This window comes from Pseudonaja textilis, chromosome 2, assembly GCF_049901715.1.
Source record: "Pseudonaja textilis isolate UNSWEBS1 chromosome 2, rPseTex1.2, whole genome shotgun sequence".
Lineage (NCBI taxonomy): Eukaryota > Metazoa > Chordata > Lepidosauria > Squamata > Elapidae > Pseudonaja > Pseudonaja textilis.
In genome coordinates, this window is record NC_141991.1 from 237,733,961 (window position 1) to 237,752,869 (window position 18,909).

General features: G+C 35.7%; 1 protein-coding gene across 1 annotated transcript in view; it reads right to left on the reverse strand.

Moving 5' to 3' along the window:
- Positions 1–3,629: 3,629 nt before the first annotated feature.
- The window catches only part of WDR70 (WD repeat domain 70), a 127,755-nt gene continuing 112,475 nt past the window's right edge, over positions 3,630–18,909 (reverse strand). The window contains exons 15-18 of the mRNA XM_026715826.2: positions 16,213–16,292; positions 14,563–14,679; positions 12,515–12,677; positions 3,630–3,945 (exon numbers count right to left, since the gene is read on the reverse strand). Of these exons, the coding sequence (XP_026571611.1) occupies positions 3,858–3,945; positions 12,515–12,677; positions 14,563–14,679; positions 16,213–16,292 (448 nt within the window). The 3' untranslated portion in view covers positions 3,630–3,857. The remainder of the gene's footprint in view (positions 3,946–12,514; positions 12,678–14,562; positions 14,680–16,212; positions 16,293–18,909) is intronic.

The window sequence follows — 18,909 nt, forward strand, 5'->3', positions numbered from 1 at the left end:
GCAGTATGGGCGGTATCATGAGAAACCATTAACCTACAGTAGAAATGAAAGTACTCATGAACAATGGATGGGGATATAGGAAATGCCTTCTGGATCCTATTTTGTCACAAACTATATATGCAACTAAGAACAAGGGGGATGTCAGCCAAAATTGCACACTGGTGAAAAATTGATGGCCTTGCTCATTCATGAAATATGATGGGAACTAAATTCCTTTTACGTTACTTAAGGTACTTCATGCCTGGGCAGTAGTTCCCATTCTACTATGTTCTACTATGTTCAAAGGACTACAACTACTTCTAACTTTCTACGTAACCACTTCACTCAGGGTAATGATTTATTTATGCTGCATACACCCACAGCATTCACAGTGCTTAGAATTACAAACATGTATGAACAGAGAATCCTCTATCCCCAAAAAGCTTACAGTTCAGAAAGGGGAAAAAAAGAAGAGTGAAAAATGCATGCGCTTTTAAGATTATTTATTTATATGAAAATTTAGAAACCACCCTTCTCACTCACAGAGCAACTCTGGGCTTAGCTATAGCTTAGCTGAGAAACCAACATTTACTTTGTGTAGACAGATTAAACCATAGACTTTGCAGGAAACTAGTTTTGATTTAAAATAGTTTTAGAGGGCTGCCATCTACACTGTTGGGTCAAAAATTCAAGATGGGAGGCAGCACAAGCCAAGCCCCACCCCTTTTAATGTCCCACCCCTTTTAATGTCCGTGATGTAGACACACAAAAAAGGGCAGGGCTTCTAGCAATCTGCATAACCACCACGCTGACTATATTATTAGTTTTTCCTTACCCTGAAGATGGCACTGAATTGACACCTTGGGAAAACTTGTGAAGAATGGAATTTGAGGAGGAAAGAATTGGAAAACGATTTCCACTTGCTTCAAGTTTTCTTTAAGATATTTCACTATTCTCTTCAGGATATTTCATATGCTATTCCACCAATGGGAAGGAAATGCATTTTTCAATTCATGTATCCCAAATTGTTTATCTCTATGGTGATTATTGTTGCCATACAGGACAGAAACAACAGACAGGGCTCTTACACTACAATGCAATACTTGTAGATTTTGAGTTGCAGAAGAGTGGAAGAGAACATTTTTTTTCAAGAAAACATTAATAACCAGCAGACACTGGAACCATAGGCTGTATTTCTATTTTAATTAAAGTAGCCATTTCCCCTTACTGTCGGTAAAATAGTAAAATTTGTGCAAGGTAAATCAAGCTTTATTTTGGAAAATGTCTATTTAAAAGTGCACTGAGGTACAAACTGCATTCCTTAGGAAAAAAATGTGGGTGGGTGTTAAATGATTTTTTCTGCAGCTGTATTATCTAATATTTGGAATGGATATTTTGCTCATTTCCTTCTCTTCCTATTCATAATGACATATGCAGTGTTCATTTTTCACCTGCTAATTATATTTTTATGTAGTTGTAATGATTTGGGAAGCAGATGTATGATGACAATGCCATATAAATGGGGACATGGCGTTCCACATTATCCTACTAGTTTTCTCCCATTCTATCCAAAATGTCTATGGACATTTAATTTTCCATCTTATTAGTCTCATCTTGACAGAAGAAAATACCTTTAACTCAGGGATGAAATGTTCTTGGAGCTCTTGATTGTTTGCTTGCAGATTTTCATTACCCAATTAGATAAAATACAATCCATATAAATAAGGATAATTTTTAGACAAGCAGCACAATTGTTTTAAAATGTTCGCACTGCTTTCAACTACAAATTATGGGGAAATTATGGAGGGAAAAGGCCATTTTTGTGGTAAACTGGAATCCTAGAAAAATGCTGTCATTTTCTTAGACACATATTTCAGAACTTAGGAGAAGTAAAATTGACATGAATTCACTTGACTTTTTACTGATCTCACTGTTCAGCTTCAGGGAACTAAATTTTAAGCAATCCTGCTTGCTGGAGATTAAAGAAGAGGCTGAGTTAAGTGATACAGCTTTTTAAATTGAATATTCATCCAGCTGGAAGGCACTCTGTTAGAAAAGAACACTACTCTAAATCTGAAAAGAAAAAAGCACCCACTGGTAGGGTATGAATTAAATGTTAATATTTTAAATATCAAGATCATTATGATATTTTCCCTTTATGAGTCACAAAATTACATATATTTGATTTTGATAGATTGGAACTATTTAAAAAAGGAAATACAATTTTCTCTACACCAATGTCTTTCCAAACCAATAATTCCTTTTAAAGCATTAGTTGTGACAGTCACAGCAAGGCAAGCACTTAAATGTGCAATGTTACTCTTTACCTTTCTATCATATAATATAGTCAAGATGCATCTTGTAAAATATTAGATTTATATTTTACTCTTAGTCAAGAGTGAATATTAAAAAATTACAATGGATTTAGATAAAAGCAAGGATAAATGTAATGCCATAAAAAGGCTAACTCATACTTTATAAAACCTGAACGATGGCAATAGTTACTACACTTTCTATTGTATGAACAGAGAAGCTCAATACAGATGTTCTCTTAGTTGTGATCACTGTGCTGAAGAAAATAATCAAGTCACTCTAGCAAACATCTGGGAACAAACCAGGAATCAAAAGAGAGATTGATACTGCTTAGCAAATGTAATAGGGTGGGATTAAACTCCTAAAAGTGCAGCTCCCAGAAATATATATCTTGATGACAATGAATAAGGTCCTTTGCAGGGTGATATTTAAGGGGTACACAGAATGCTTTGGCTATAGAGTAGTAAAGAAGTCACCATACAATTCTGATTTAGAAGCAAGAACAAAGAATATGTACTTTCAGAAGGAAAAGATAAAGACCATGGTTTTTTTTGCTTCCTTCTATTCTTTACCAGTCTCTTGCAATTTATTTTTCTGTGAAACAATGACTGGTTTTAAAATTAATATTTTTGTATTACATTCCAGAACTTAAAATTATCAGCAAACATATAAAAACCAGGAAATCAAGAAATGCACAGACAATTATGCATCGATAGCAAGATTTCCTCTTTGAGCAAAATAACAATCTATTGGCCTAAAAAAGGGACTCTATTGCATACCATTAGAAAAAAGGAGTTATCTATGAAATGATATCTTATGATATAGATCTATCTGGCGGAAATAACTTGCCAATAGAAGATTAGTACTGTGCAAAACCTTTTGAGTTGAAAATGACCATTCCAATTTAACCAAGAACATTCTGACACCGTTCCAGATATAGCCTGCCTTTGAAACATCTATGATTTCAGATCCAAATGCAGCTTTTTTGAACTTGGAACATTCCAGAATGCTTACAATTGCATCAGGGCATTTCCAGCATATCAAAACAATCGTTTTTAAGTTGAAATGTTTCCAATTACAAATGCTTTGCCTACCCGCCTATAAGATTCTGTGCCATTTACAATTCATATTATTGACATACATTGTGGCTTTCATAAACAAACAAACAAAATAATGGAATTCAAATATGGAGCAGAAATTATTCAAGATTCTCACAATGTTTAGGTGATAAATCAGCAAATGAAAAAATAATTTAAGGAGGAAAAAAATAGGATTGGGCTTTTTTTAAAGTTAATATGATCTACTCTTCTAAAGATACACATACATAAACAAAGGCCTTTGAAGAAATAATTCTTTTTTATTTATGACTTTAGCTATTTAATAAAATACAGACTTTATGCTAAGCAATCCTATTTTACTTTATGGCAATTATAGTCTTTCAAAGGGGCAAAATATTCTTCTGCATAAAAGCAATTTTGCTTGCAGTAATTTGACTTCTTTTGCATAAGGAAAAAGAATTCATCTCTGTCTCAAATCCCTTGTGAAGCTCCTCCAATTTAAATTCTTCAAATTTTACGTTTTTTCCACTCTGGCTTGTCATCCGTTTCATCTTCATCAGATTCTACTTCTGCAAAAACTGTTTTTGGCTGGGTTCTAAAAAAGTATTAAAGAACAATAATGATTAAACAAGAGCTCTGCAGAAGTGTTCAGGTTTGCTCTTAAAATGAGAGAGAAAAAAAAAACTCCTCCCAAATAAATATTCCATCACTTCTTTACTGATTAAGAAAATTTCTGCTCTCATCTACCAAAATCAGATTTTTAGCTGGATTATAACTAAGAGGACATATAAAAACGTACATCAAAGACGTACATACCTCACAACATTTATTAATATATTTCTGGGATCTTGTATTTTGGCAACTGTCACAAAAAGTACTTCTTATCACCAGGCTTATCATACAAGTAGACAATGTCCTCTAGATGAAAGTTTGCACGCTATTCTGATAACTATTTTCATATGAACATAAACTGAATCCAGTTGAAAAACTCGAGACACTGAAACCTGATCAAGATACAACATAAAGTTTACATCTCGCTAGATACAAACTACAGATGCTCTTTATTCCAGAGACATTTTCCATTTTAGTCAATACTTTTAACTATAGCTTATTAAATAGTAATCAATAAACTCCAAGCAGTGTTAATGTAACTGTAATATAGCTATATTAAAGACTGTTAGTGTTTGGGGATAAACCCCCAAGCAGAGTATGCAGCAGCAGTCAAGCCAGGCAGGCAAATGAGAGAGAGAGTGGGCCCAAGAGTATACACACACTGGAGACAAAAACACTGTTTGTGGTTTTAAAATAGTTATTTATTGCACACAGAGATTAAGAAGTGTCATTCAGTCCATATATCATTATCCAGTATATCCATCCAGTTATCAAGTCCATTAACAGTAAATACAATGTCCTTATCTGCTTGTAAATCTTCTCCTCCCGATACCTTTCTCTCAAAGACAACGCTGAATCCTCAGCTCACCAAGCAAACAGTCTTTGTGTTCAGTTGAAATGGTATCTGGCACAGTAGCCTCCAAAAGCAAGCAGATAGACATTCCAGCAGGCAGCAGACCAGGAACAGAACCAGGTGCATCCAGAAGCCGGGTCTATTACGTTTCCCTTCCTACCTTTATAACTGCCTGCAACCGCACCCACAATGACATTGCAGTTTCTTGTGCTTAAAGCAACAAAACACTTAACCTAGGTTTACATATTTATTCAACCCAAACCTGGTTGGTGTATCCATATACCCAACATTCTCCCCTTTTGGGTGACATAAATATGTAATGCCTTACATTCTAAACCCATATTTTCACAACTCTCTAGATGCTTAATAGCACCTTGGGCTTTAGTAAAATGATCAGCTACATTGTCCTCCGACATGCAGTACTCCAGCTGTATCAATTTACTCTGTACAGACTGTCTTACATTAAGATACCTCAAATCTGTATGTTTACTTCTCGTTTTAACTGCAATATTAGTGGCCATTTGAATTGCTGCCTGATTATCTTCATGTACAACTATAGGGTAATTTACAGTTATACCCATATCCTTCAACATTTGTTTGTACATAATTAACTCAGTACACAATAAAGATAAACAGGAGAATTCTGCCTCCATAGTAGACAAACTTATATGCTGTTGCCTTATAGACTTCTAGCCTATTAATGTCTTACCCAGCATTATGGCTGTTCCTGAAGTCGATTTTCTAGTATCTCTTTCTGCTGCAAAACTAGCATCTGCATAAGCACTCAATATGAGATCACCTTTTGGTTCTAAATACAGTGCATGGTGTAATGTACCTTTAAGATATCTTAGGATTCTTTTCAATGCTATCCAGTGACATTGAAGCGGATCGTTATTGTGTCGTGCCAGCTGGTTAATACTAAAAACAATATCTGGCCTTGACCAATTGCTAATATATGATAAGCTACCAATCAAAGATTGATATAGTTCCTTATCACATTTGGGACTTTGTGTATTCATTTTGCAAATATCCTGACTCATTGGAGTCTTTGCAGGCTTACAAAGTTCCATCTTATAATCTATTAGCAATTTAGATATCTTATCTTCCTGAGATATCCTAAAACCTTTCTGTGTTCTCAATATATTCAATCCTAGATATCTCTTTATCTCACCTAATTGCTTGATTTTTAGTTTCTTGGCTAATGATGTGATTATTTCATTTGCTTCATCATTAGTCTTAGTTATCAGAGCAATATCATCAGTAAACAACAATAATAATGATACTTTCCCATTCTTTTCCCTCTTAAATAGACATGGGTCGGCTAAACCAGCTTTAAACCCTATATTGGTCAGTTCTTTTACAATATACTGATTCCATTCATAGCCCGATTGTTTAAGACCATAAAGGCTCTTCTTTAATAACCAACAATCATTATTATTATTATTGTCTCCTTTAAATCCATTAGGCCTTTTCATATAAACAGTATGTCTTAGTGGAGCATGCAAGTAAGCAGTTTCCACATCTAAATGGTTAACTATATATTGCTTGCTTGCTGCCCACACTAAAGCTGCCCTTAAAGTTGCTGCTTTCAGACTAGGTGCAAATACTTCATCATAGTCTTTTGCACTTTGTCTAAAGCCTTGGGCTACTAGCCTTGCCTTATGGATTGTGTTTCCATCTTTATCTGTTTTTATTTTAAAAATCCATTTGCAGCCAATGGGTTTTTCATTACTAGGTAATCTCACGTTTTCATACACTTGCATATCCTTCAGAGATTTCAATTCTTTATTAATTGCTGCATACCATTTTTCTTTCTCTTTAGAAGGATATCTTTTAATCTCATCCACAGTATTTGGGATTCTATTTTCCTGGCACACTGTATTAGCCTGGTATCTATCAGGCGGTCTAGAAATACGTGTAGTCCTTCTGGGTATTACTGGGCTTGGTTGAGTTACTACCTGTTCCTCATCCTCAGCTATTTCTTCCTCTAGGGCTGTACTTCTTCCTGTACTTCTTCCTTTACATTATTTTTAAAGTTACAGGGATACTTAATGGGATTTCTGTATGATTCAATAATCACCTCGTTATTATTATCCTGTTCTAACTTATCCCATCCTACGTGCTTTAGAAATTGGGCATTGGCACTACATAACACCTTAGATGTGCCTTTCTCCCAAAATCTATATGCCCTATGGTTAGCTTGGTAACCAACGAAGAATAATTGTTTAGCTCTATGTTGCCCTTTACGCCTGAGTTGTGTAGGGATATGCACCCATGCTGGTGCACCAAATGTGTGCAGGTAACTCAAATCAGGCTTCCTGCCATGCCACATGGTGAATGGTATTTCACCAGTGGTTGAGTTAACCACGTTATTTAATAAATGATTAGCACACATTGGCCTCCCCACAAAGAATCAGGTAACCCAGAATCAGTTAACATAGTACGGGTCATCGCCTGCAATGTTTGGCCTCGCCTTTCAACAAATGCATTGTGTTGTGGTCTGTATGGTGCAGATGTCTTATGAGCTATTCCAGCTGCCTTTAATCTACTCTGGAATTTGCTATTAACAAATTCCGTACCATTATCTGTCACCAGGGTTATAATTTTGCGTTTGGTTTTTCTTTCAGCAAACTTTAACCAATTGAAGAAATGTTGATATGTTTCAGTTTTGCTTTTCATTAGGTAGCAAAACCCATATCTAGAGTAATGGTCCATAATGCTCAGTATATATCGAGCACCCCCATACTGGGTTTCTTTGGACCTATAATGTCTGCAAATACTACTTCTAAAGGTTCTTTTGTTTTGAAACCATTTAGCCTATTTGCAGGCATTATTTTACTCTTATCTTCACAACAGACATTACAACGCAAATACTTATCACAGGGTTTTAACCTTATTCCTTCAGATAACTCCACTGTACGTTTTAGCATTTTAAAATTTACATGCCCCAAACGTCTATGCAATAAATGGATACATTCATCATGAGGCTTGATATTATTAAATACAGTCTGTGCCTCCCCTTTCTTACTATCATGTAAGACATATAATGCTCCATTTAAAGCTGCAGTTACCTTTTTGCCATCTCTTTCCAGTATGCACTTATTATTCTTAAATGTAACTACATATCCTAGTTTATCCAATACTCTTACAGAAAGTAAGTTCATTTTTAACTGTGGTACATATAACATTTTTACATTCTGGTTTAAACATGAACAATAAGCAATACCTTCACCCTTGGCCTTGAGGTGCCAACCATTGGCAAGTGATATACGTTGAGAACTTGTAGACATTTTTATAAACTTTGTCTTATCTCTCGTGATGCAGTGGGATGCACCACTGTCCACCACCCATAAATCATTCTTCATATCACAATTGCCAAACATGGCCAGTTCAAAGGATTTCTTTGGCTTCTTTAAATTCTGGCTTTTTCTTTTTTTTGCAGAATCTTGCCAAATGTCCTCTGCCTCCACAATTAAAACACTTTTTAATTGTGTATGCCGTTGAAGATAACTTCTCTTCTTCCGGGTGCTTTACTTTACACAGCTGGTTTCTTTCCAGCCTTGAAGATAATTTGTCTTCTTTATTAGGCTTATCTTCTCTCAGCTGGTCACGTTCACACCTTCTTCTGGCTTCTTCTAATAGCCTGACGGTAATCTCAGTTACTGATAAACTGTCTTTTGGCAACACCTCTAATGCAGTCACAAAATCATCATAGCTTCGATCCAAAGAAGACAGTATGATGTATACTTGCTGCAACTCATTAAAAATAAGCTCTTTTTCTTGTAATTGTTGAAAAATGCTTTTCATACAGTTTAAATGAGTTAACATGTCTCCATTTATCTCAAGATGTGTTCTAAACAGCTTCCGTGTAAGATTGATATGAGCTCCTACACTGTCTCGAACATAAATCCTTTTGAGATTCTCCCAGCAGTCTGCAGCATTTTCCACTCCACGGATATGAATGAGTTGCTGGTCAGACAGGGTGAGACCTATGATGCACAAAGCCTGTTCATTCTTTCGTTCATAATCTTTTATCAGTTTATAATCCTCTTCATCGTTAGGATTTAAGTTAGATACATCTGGTGGGTTTGTTATTATGTCCCACAAACCTTCTCTTCGTAGCAGTAAACTACATTTCATAGACCATGAAACATAGTTTGTTCCATCTAGTCTGGATATCATGGACAGATTTGGCAAATTTACTTGTGCCATTGCTCTTGTGAAAAATAACTATTTAACAAACAGTTTGTATTTACAGTAATGTGCAACTCACACCAGCTCTCACTGCTATATCCTGGTTAGTTAGACTGTGCGCACTGCTGGGCCCATAACCAATGTTAGTATTTGGGGATAAACCCCAAGCAGAGTATGCAGCAGCAGTCAAGCCAGGCAGGCAAATGAGAGAGAGTGGGCCCAAGAGTATACACACACTGGAGACAAAAACACTGTTTGTGGTTTTAAGATAGTTATTTATTGCACACAGAGATTAAGAAGTGTCATTCAGTCCATATATCATTATCCAGTATATCCATCCAGTTATCAAGTCCATTAACAGTAAATACAATGTCCTTATCTGCTTGTAAATCTTCTCCTCCCGATACCTTTCTCTCAAAGACAACGCTGAATCCTCAGCTCACCAAGCAAACAGTCTTTGTGTTCAGTTGAAATGGTATCTGGCACAGTAGCCTCCAAAAGCAAGCAGATAGATGTTCCAGCAGGCAGCAGACCAGGAACAGAACCAGGTGCATCCAGAAGCCGGGTCTATTACGTTTCCCTTCCTACCTTTATAACTGCCTGCAACCGCACTCCACAATGACATTGCAGTTTCTTGTGCTTAAAGCAACAAAACACTTAACCTAGGTTTACATATTTATTCAACCCAAACCTGGTTGGTGTATCCATATACCCAACAAAGACAATGAAATCAATTACTTTTTAGGTATATTTCAAATTATGGTCTGAAAAAAAGTCTTTATTTTATAAAGTTTAGTAATCAGATTCATCAAAATTCAAATCATATCTATTCTTGTAAAAGATCTACATCAATGGTTCTCAAACTGTAGTCCGCACACCCCTGGGGGCAGGGGTGGGCTGCTAGGGGCTTACAGGGGCTCAGGAAAGTCCCTAACTAAGACTCTGCGGGGCTCGGGGAGCCCCCAATAACCTCAGAAAGACAAGCAGCAAGGGAAAGCTCTTAATAGGCTTAATTGAACATCTGGGCATTCAGCCAAGAGCATTTCATACCTTGTAAAAGTGTTGCAAGCTAGATAAACAAACCACTCAGCGCTTGCTAGGAAGAGCCATTGAGAAAATCAGATAACATAGCCACTAGCCTCCTTTAGGCTCGTTTGGGGCATAAATTTGCAATATCAGAGTCTTAACAGCAAGAAAATTAATTTCTGCCCCAACATAGCTGCTATATTCATCAGTGAATATATAATCTGGTTGTAATTGAAGGTTAATATGCAAAACAATTCCTTTTCTTCTTTTATTCCTGTAGAAATAAATTCTTCAGTAAAATTTTTTAAAATCAAATATTTTATACCCTTTTTTTCTAATATGTGTTGCTTGCACGTAAATTATAGCTTGTTTTAATCTTTCAAATAATGATTCTCCCCCTTTTGAGGAGTTTTTGTTCCATTTATATTTCATGTGACAGAACTGTAATCAGGCCAAAATGTTAGAAAAATGAATACTTGTAGCATCTAATTCGATATCATCTCTTTTATCCCCAAAGTGCTTTTTTTCAAGAGGCAACTGGACTTTCTTGTTTTCTTTGAAGTCATTTCGCTTCTCATCCAAGAAGCTTCTTCAGCTCTGACTCGATGGTGGGGAATGGAAGGATTTATATCCCTTGCAAACTGGTCATTTGTGTTGTACAACACAGTCCTTTTAGCAGTTGCAAAGAAGCTCCACACCTATTTGCACTATTTAGGTGACCCCGAGGACATAGATAAACCTCCAAGTGGCCTCAATGACTCTCTAGAAGAATGCAAATGACCAGCTGTCTGTAAGGCATATAAATGCCATATAATGTGTTTAATCCAATTTCTGGCACGAAGATGAGCTCTTTCTCCTTACACTGTACAAGCCTATGGAAAAGGAAGACTGAATATCCCTTATAAATTTTATGCTGTCTATATTTACTTATTTTTAATGTATACATTTATAGGGGAAAATAATTCACGAGAAGAATGGCTGTATAATGTATTTAATCCAGTTTTGGCATTCAGATCAGCTCTAATTTCAGGATTTAGATGGCTCTGATTCTAACTCACCCTTTTCTAATTCCATTTTGTGCTTTCTCCTTTTTCTAATTCATTTTCCATCCACACCAGCCCCTGCCTTTTCCTTATTCTCTTTAATATACTCAAGATAATGACTGGTGATTAACTATTTATCAACAGAATTTGAAGTATGCTTACACCTACGGCTATGCTTTTCCTGTAGTATGTAGTTTATAAAACTTTAGTATTCAAGCCTGTTGTACAGTAGTACAGTCATAATTCAGGATCCAATCTGAGTCGGTCACTGGGATCAGAGGTTTAGTTTTCCAAGCTTTCGGACTTCTCCTGGACCCCATCCTCAAGGGAACTTCTCTCTCTCACCAGAATCTCTTACATGTTCTGGTACAGAGAAGTTCCCTAAGAATGGGCTCCAGCAGAAGTGTGAAAGCTCAGGAGACTAAACTTCTGTTCCCAGTGACCAACCCAGATTGGATCCTGCAACATTATCCTGGGACACATATATTTGCCTTGATTCATAATAGCTTCTCTGCCGTCACATTGTAGGTTGGTGTGAAGTACAATATAGTTATTGCTCTAATGTTTCTCACCTGAACATTGTAATACGATAATGTAAATGAACACGTTAGATTTCCCTCCTCCTAATTCTTACCCATCTATGTCGCTAATAAGAAACCATAATGTGACCTGCCCTCTTGAAACAATAATCCTTCTGAATTCTGACTGTGGGCTTTAGGGCAGGACGACCAACAACTGTTCAATGTATTGTTGTAAAACATGTAGAGGGAAAATATTTCTGATATGTATAACATTCCCACATTTACAAAAATAAATGTTTGCCCATGAAGAGCAACAAAGATGATTGGGGACTGGAGGCCAAAATGTGTGAAGAATGGTTGCAGGAACCGGGCAGGGCTAGTCTAGTGAAGAGAAGGACCAGGGGAGATATGATAGCAGTGTTCCAATATTTGAGGGGCTGCCACAGAGAGGAGGGGGTCAAGCTATTTTCCAAGGCACCTGAAGGCCAGAAAAGGAATAATGGATGGAAACTAATCAAGGACAGATTCAACCTAGAAATAAGGAGAAATGTTCTGACAATGAGAATAATCAACCAATGGAACAGCTTGCCTTTAGAAGTTGTGGGAGCTTCGTCACTGGAAGCTTTCAAGAAGAGATTGGACTGTCATCTGTCAGAAATGGTATAATAGGGTCTCCTACTTGAGCAAGGGGTTGGACTTGATGACCTACTAGGTCCCTTCCAACTCTGTTATTCTATTCTAAATATATCAAGACATTTTAGTACAACTTATTGATACTGTTACAATTTTCAGCAAAAGTTAGAACTATCGAAACAAAATGGAAGATAGTATTTTTAAATAGATATTTTTCTTATATTCAACCCCACCAGAGTTTAAGGCATATTATCCAATTCCTGCTTTATAAAATTTGCTTACTTGGAATATGCTGGAGCAACCCAGTAGGGACTTTCTTCTGCTTCTTTTGCATGTCGCAAAATAGCTTCTCGGGGATTGCTATCATCAGTTTTATCCAATGCAATATTCTTCACTATGAATGATGACAGAGTACCTCCATGCGTTCCAACACGACCACCACGGCCTAATAAGAACAAAGAATAAACCATTTTGAAAAATGTAAAACCAAATAGGATAGATATTAAGGAAATCTCTTTTTCTAGATAGATAGATAGATAAACAGATAGATAGATACAGAGATATAAAAATTTGAATATTCTAGTGCATCAGCATTACATTTTCAATTTTTTATAATTAATAGTTTACGCTTGCTTTTATCAAGTTCATTTGATCTTCCACAATATAAGTCATTATCCCTCTCAACCCTTCTTTGATTATATTTCACCTAGAATATACTGTCTAGTTCTAGGACCCCATTTTAGGAAGGACATAGATAAACTAATTCAGGAACATGGGGGAAAAAAAAGAATAAGGCATCAGTAGAGAAACTGGGCATGTTTAGTGTGGAAATAGAAATTTTAATTTTAAGAGAAGCATAGTAGCTGCATTCAAGTACTTGAAAGATGGTTATGTAGAAAATTCCAAAGTTGCAACTACAAGAAGAATATTATTTATCACAGAAATAAAATATATTTTATGAATCTTGCTACTTGTCAATCCAAAAAGAGAAAAATGAGATGAAAGGTGGATACAAGGTTAGAAAACAACAGAAAGGGGGTAAGCAGAAGAAGAAAAGGGAGGAGGAGAGACAATGGGGTAAAAAAGGCAAGGAGAAAAATAAACAAGAGAGAAAGGAGGGGATGAGAAGCCTTAATGGTGGGAAGCAAGACTTAAAGAAACAAAATCTATTTAGAGACAATGGGTAAATTTAATTGAAAAAGGGATTCTGGAAGGTACATAAGAGTGTGTTTCTCTATGTGTATTTAGAGTAAAATGTGTATTAATATATATGATTAGCTTCTTAATGGTATCTATGGTGGGTTATATGCTTTTATTTTGTAATTGTAGTGTACTTGTTTTTCTTATAAAATTTATTGTGTAATTTTAGAATGTACTAATCAGAATCCCAATATAACGTAAGTATTATATTAAGCATCATTAAGTTAGGGGAAAGAGTCAAAGGCGTTACTCCAATCAGTGTACAGGAGAAGTATATTCAAAGAGAAAAGATGGATGGATAACTGGAAAAGAACAGACAAAGAATGATAAGTATTATGAATTGTATTGAGATAAGATAAATAAAATAAAACTAAGGAAGATAAAAGAGGGAAGAAGCTATATAGAAAATTGAAAATGGTAATTTTATGTTTTGTATGTTTGTGTATTATTTTTTGAAAGGCAAAAAATTTTAATTAGTAAGAAATATAGTCTGGATAATAGAATGAAAAGGAGAAATTGGGATAAGATATGAAGTTGATACATATTACAATTTGGAAATATTTTGTATGTCCTACTGGTTTTTCCAGAAAGATCTTTTATGTTATGCCTTGATTGTCTGTGTGTTCTGTAAAGTTAATAAAATTTGTTTTTTTAAAAAAAGAATATTATTTATCACAGAAATAAAATATATTTTATGAATATTGCTACTTGTCAGTTGCTCTAAGACTTTAGACACAAAGTGGCATATACATGAATTAAATAAATAAACTAGATGAGGCAAGACTGTTCAGAATTTTTAAGAACAAGAAGACAAGGTTAGAAACAATGGGATTAAATTAGAATATGAATGAGAACAGATGATCTTCAGGAGAAATTCCACAACATTAACAACTATGCCACAACAGAGTAGACTATCAGATGGTAAACTGTCTTTTGCAACAGATGTTTAAGTAAAGATTGGATGGACATCTCTCCAGGGTGCTTTCGTAATCAGGTTTTGCATGAGAGAGAGCTGAATTACATAATCTCCCATGTACTCTACAATTTTTGCTTTCTATGATTGCATGAAATAAGCAACTAATGGCTTCTGTAGTATTTTCCTGACAGCAGATTTCAAAAAATCTGGTTACCTGGTCCTGCTACTGGAGGTTCTGGTTTGTGAGATTTCACAGGATCCATTCTGTCCTTTTCCAGCTGTTTTCTTGTACTTCGCTGGCGTGCTTCCCGAAACATTGGAAGTGCATGAGCTTCATGTGGATAAAAAGGGAAATGTCATATTTAAAAACAGAGAGCTTTAAATGTTACACAACGTCCAACATTTTCTTTTGCCACCTACACTTGTGAACTGAAAGTCCTGAACTAGGCAGATAATCTCATAGTCTTCTAGATGTAGCACATTCAGTTGACTAGCTGGGATTAAGCAAGGCATAATGTCTAGGCATGAGACGAGTGTAGAATGCCTCTTATGTTGAGGGAATTACTTTGTACAGTAGAAATTACTAAGTGTGATCTTGCTCTGAGAGTACAGAAAATATTCTTAAGAAGTTAACCTAAATTGTAATTTTAAGGGAACCTGTCTCAGAAATAACAGAATAATGGACTTGGAACGGACTTTGGAGGTCTTCTAGTCCAGGGGTCCCCAAACCCCACGCCACACAGCCCACTACTAGGTTGTGGCCTATTCAGAATTGGATGCGTGAACGTCTGGCAAGTGGTGAGCCGGCGGGTTAAGCCAAGCCTCAAAGGTTGGAGATTCCCTTGGAGGTCTTCTAGCCCAAACCTTTTCACCAACTTTATATTAGTAAAACTTAGAAAGCCAGTGTAACATAGTGGTTACCGACATCAAATTATAAACTGAGAGTCTTTGTACCTTAGCCACAAAACCAATCAAGAACTTTGGGCCAGTCACTGTCTCTCAGCTTTAGGAACAAGGCGACAGCATGAAACCACTTCCAAAAACAGCAAGAATAATCCAGGGGCTTGTCCAGGAAGATGCTAAAAGTCAATATTGACTTGAGCACCAACAAAACAAAAACAGGGGGAAAAAAAACACATCACCCCTTCAAATATTAAAAAAGAGAATTTTTGTTCCATATTTCACCCGAATACAAATGGGAGAGAAAAACAAAAGTATTTTCAAATTAGGAAAAGGTTTGGTGATAGCAGTAAAACCAATACATTCCTTAAAGAACTTCCAAATTTATTGTGATTATGCTCTAGTTTGGAAGAACGAAAGACAAAAACATGTTTGGATTATAAACGCAAGCCATAGCAATAAGCTACTGTTGCAAGGAAGCCCCCAGAAGTGGGAGGAAGAGAGAAATCTCTCCTTTGAGCCAGCTTTTTTGAGAAAAATCAATTTAAGTACCGTGTTTTAATTTAAGGCAGCATCCAGAAGGGAAAATACTGTATGTTTAAAGGATCTGTAAAACTGGAAGCCCACGTATGGTTTCAATTGTTTGCAAAATATAGTAAAGTATTCCGGTAAGGGTTAGTAGCCGGCCCTAAAAATCAAACTAAAGGTTTTGGAGAAGATTCCATTTTCTGATCTTATATTTGGGACAAATTGAACAGAATTTTTAATTCTGTTTTTTAAAAGCTTAGCACATAGCGGTGGTACATGTGGCTGAATAAAGCTACCCACTTCCCTCTCCTCCACCAAACAGCTGATAAGCAACTTTAGTTCTTTTTAAAAAGTCTTTTATGACCCTTTGTATTAGGGTCTTACTACATCAAGATAAAAAAAATCTATACTTATTAAGGATTCAAAAGAAACCTACGTGTTATAATATAATCTTGTGTGAGAGTCTCTGCTTGTCTCTCTTTTCTTTTAGTCTTCACAACGCACAGCTTTGCTCCCCTAGGGATGATAAAGAATAAAAAAAGATTATTACAAATGCCATAACAAAAAGGGAACATTTTATCATACATGGCAACATTAGTCCCAAATGTATTGGAAGAAAGACATCCAAATATTTAGAAAGGTCCTAAAAATAAAATTTGAACTGAAAAGACAAATAGTCTAATTAGGTATCATTCCAGAAACCCTAAATGAAAAATATCACACAGATCTGTGTTGAAAGCTGCAAAAACAAATTTGGCACAGCATTGGAGAAGACAAACTTCGGAAATTGAGGATTTTGGAGATCAAAATTGGAGAACATGCAGCGAGGCCAAAACTGACAGTATATATCCATAAGAGAAGTTTAACCAACTGTAAGGAAGAAAATTAATGTGGATTTTAAAAATCATTATGTTAGATATGCAAGATTGAGAATATGGAATAGATAGAAACCCAAGTTGTACCACAAGCACTATGGTGTGCTTTTAGCACAAGAAGCATGTTGTCGACAAGACGTAATAGGCAAACACAAATGGCTAATTTATTATGAGATATTACAATTTTGTCAGGATGAATATAAAATGAAATTAAGAAAACAAACTGATGGCAGAGTGATTCTCTTATATAGTTATTAGAAAGATTTAAAGTAGACAAAAGACTTTTGTACTTCTGATCATTGTAACACTGAGTTTGAAATATAATTGTATACAAAGGTGGCACACAGGGAATGCAAAACTGTATAAACGTTTACTGAAACTTGAAACAGAAGAACAATCTATGGAAAAACTGGGCTAAATGTTTGGTTAAAATATACAGAAGGATCAATGGGAACATACAGGGTTGAAATTATTGAAATTTACACAAGGTTATAATCTAAAAAAGAATGTTTATAAAATGATGTATAATTGATATATGTCACCAAAGAAATTGTCTAGAATGTATAAATTTACATTAGAAATGTGAACAACAAAAGGGACCTTTTTAATGTTTGGTAGACATATAAAAAGCTAGGAAATTCTGGATTTACATATACTCACTGATTCAGAGAGTTTTATAGATTAATGTACAATTGAGACCAAAGGATGTTAAACAAACAGTTGGGGGAAAAAAGCCATGGAATTGTACATGATAACTACAGCAAGATTATTGTATACACAAAAATGGAAAAAGAAGGTACTACTCATAATAGAGAAATGGTTGTTAAAGGTGATGGAACTTGCTGAAATAGCTAAATCGACTTCTTTTTTTTCAGAGTAAAGGCAACATTTACATTTATTACTGATTGGTAAACTCTTGTGGACTTTTTTGCATAAAAAAGAAAAAATATGATTTATGATTAGATAAGATAGATTGTAGGAAAAGGAGTTATGTTGTAACCATAAAATAGGAGATAAACTTACAGTTGTCTTTGTCTGTAAGAACAGAAGCTACTTCTTTGTATGTTTTTCTTTCTTTTCTTTTCTAATTTTCTTTAACCTTTTTCTTTCTTGCACTTTTAGCTTTCTCTTTGATTTCTTTCTTTTTCTTTTCTTTTTCCTACTTTATATTAGTTGGTACCATTTTTTTTATAATTGGCTGCTCGTTTGAAAAATCTTTAATAAAATAAAAGCCCCCCACTCCAGGAAGGAGGCAATGGCAAACCACTTCCCAAAAATCTTGCCAAGACTACTTAATTCCAGATTGCTCCTCTCTTCTTTCCAACCGAATTATCAATGTGATCACTAGAATCAACAATGACTTGATGGCACATAATCAATCAAAGATTATAGATGGATTTGTGCATGAATGTCTACGGAGATTCTCAGTCATCCAGGTGATGTTGTCCCAAGGGTGCTTTTTTCAAGAGGCAACTGGACTTTTTTTGTTTTTCTTTGAAGACATTTCGCTTCTCACCCAAGAAGCTTCTTCAGCTCTGACTGAATGGTAGGGAATGGAAGGATTTGTATTCCTTGCAGACATTTGCATTCTTTTAGAGAGTTGTTGAGGCCACTTGCAGGTTTGTCTATGTCCTCAGGGTCACCAAAGTAGTGCAGCAAATGGGTGTGGAGTCTTCTTGGGATTGCTGAAAGGGCTGTATTGTAGGCTGGCAATAGATAATATTATATCCTTCCCCTTCTGTTGAGAGAGGACTGTTCAACCAGCAGTCCTTTCTGTCCAAAATGTTGACTTTGCTCAAAAGAATGGCCTTTGTCTTTTAAATACAGATGAACTGCTGAATCTTGTCCTGATGGGTTTGTTCTCCTATGCTGTGCCATGTGTTTTTTCAGCAGCCCTTCTACATTTAAAAGACAAAGGTGAAGTGAAACGTGTTCAAAGAAAAAACAAGAAAGTCCAGTTGCCTCCTGAATGAGCACCTTTGGGACATTTATGCATGAACTTAAACGGATTTCAGTGGTTGACTCAAAATGATGTTGATTTTCACCACCTTAAGAGACTTCGCAAGAGAGTCAGCTTAAACTCATTTTAAAACTGCATTTTAGCCAGGCTAAAACTCAGGAGATGCTGAATTCTGATCTCACCTTAGTCATAAGGCCAGCTTAGTCACCTTGGACCAATCCCTCTCTCAGCCTTGAAAGGAAGCAATGGCAAACTATTTCTGAAAACTTGGTGAGAACAAGGACTTGTCCAGGTGGTT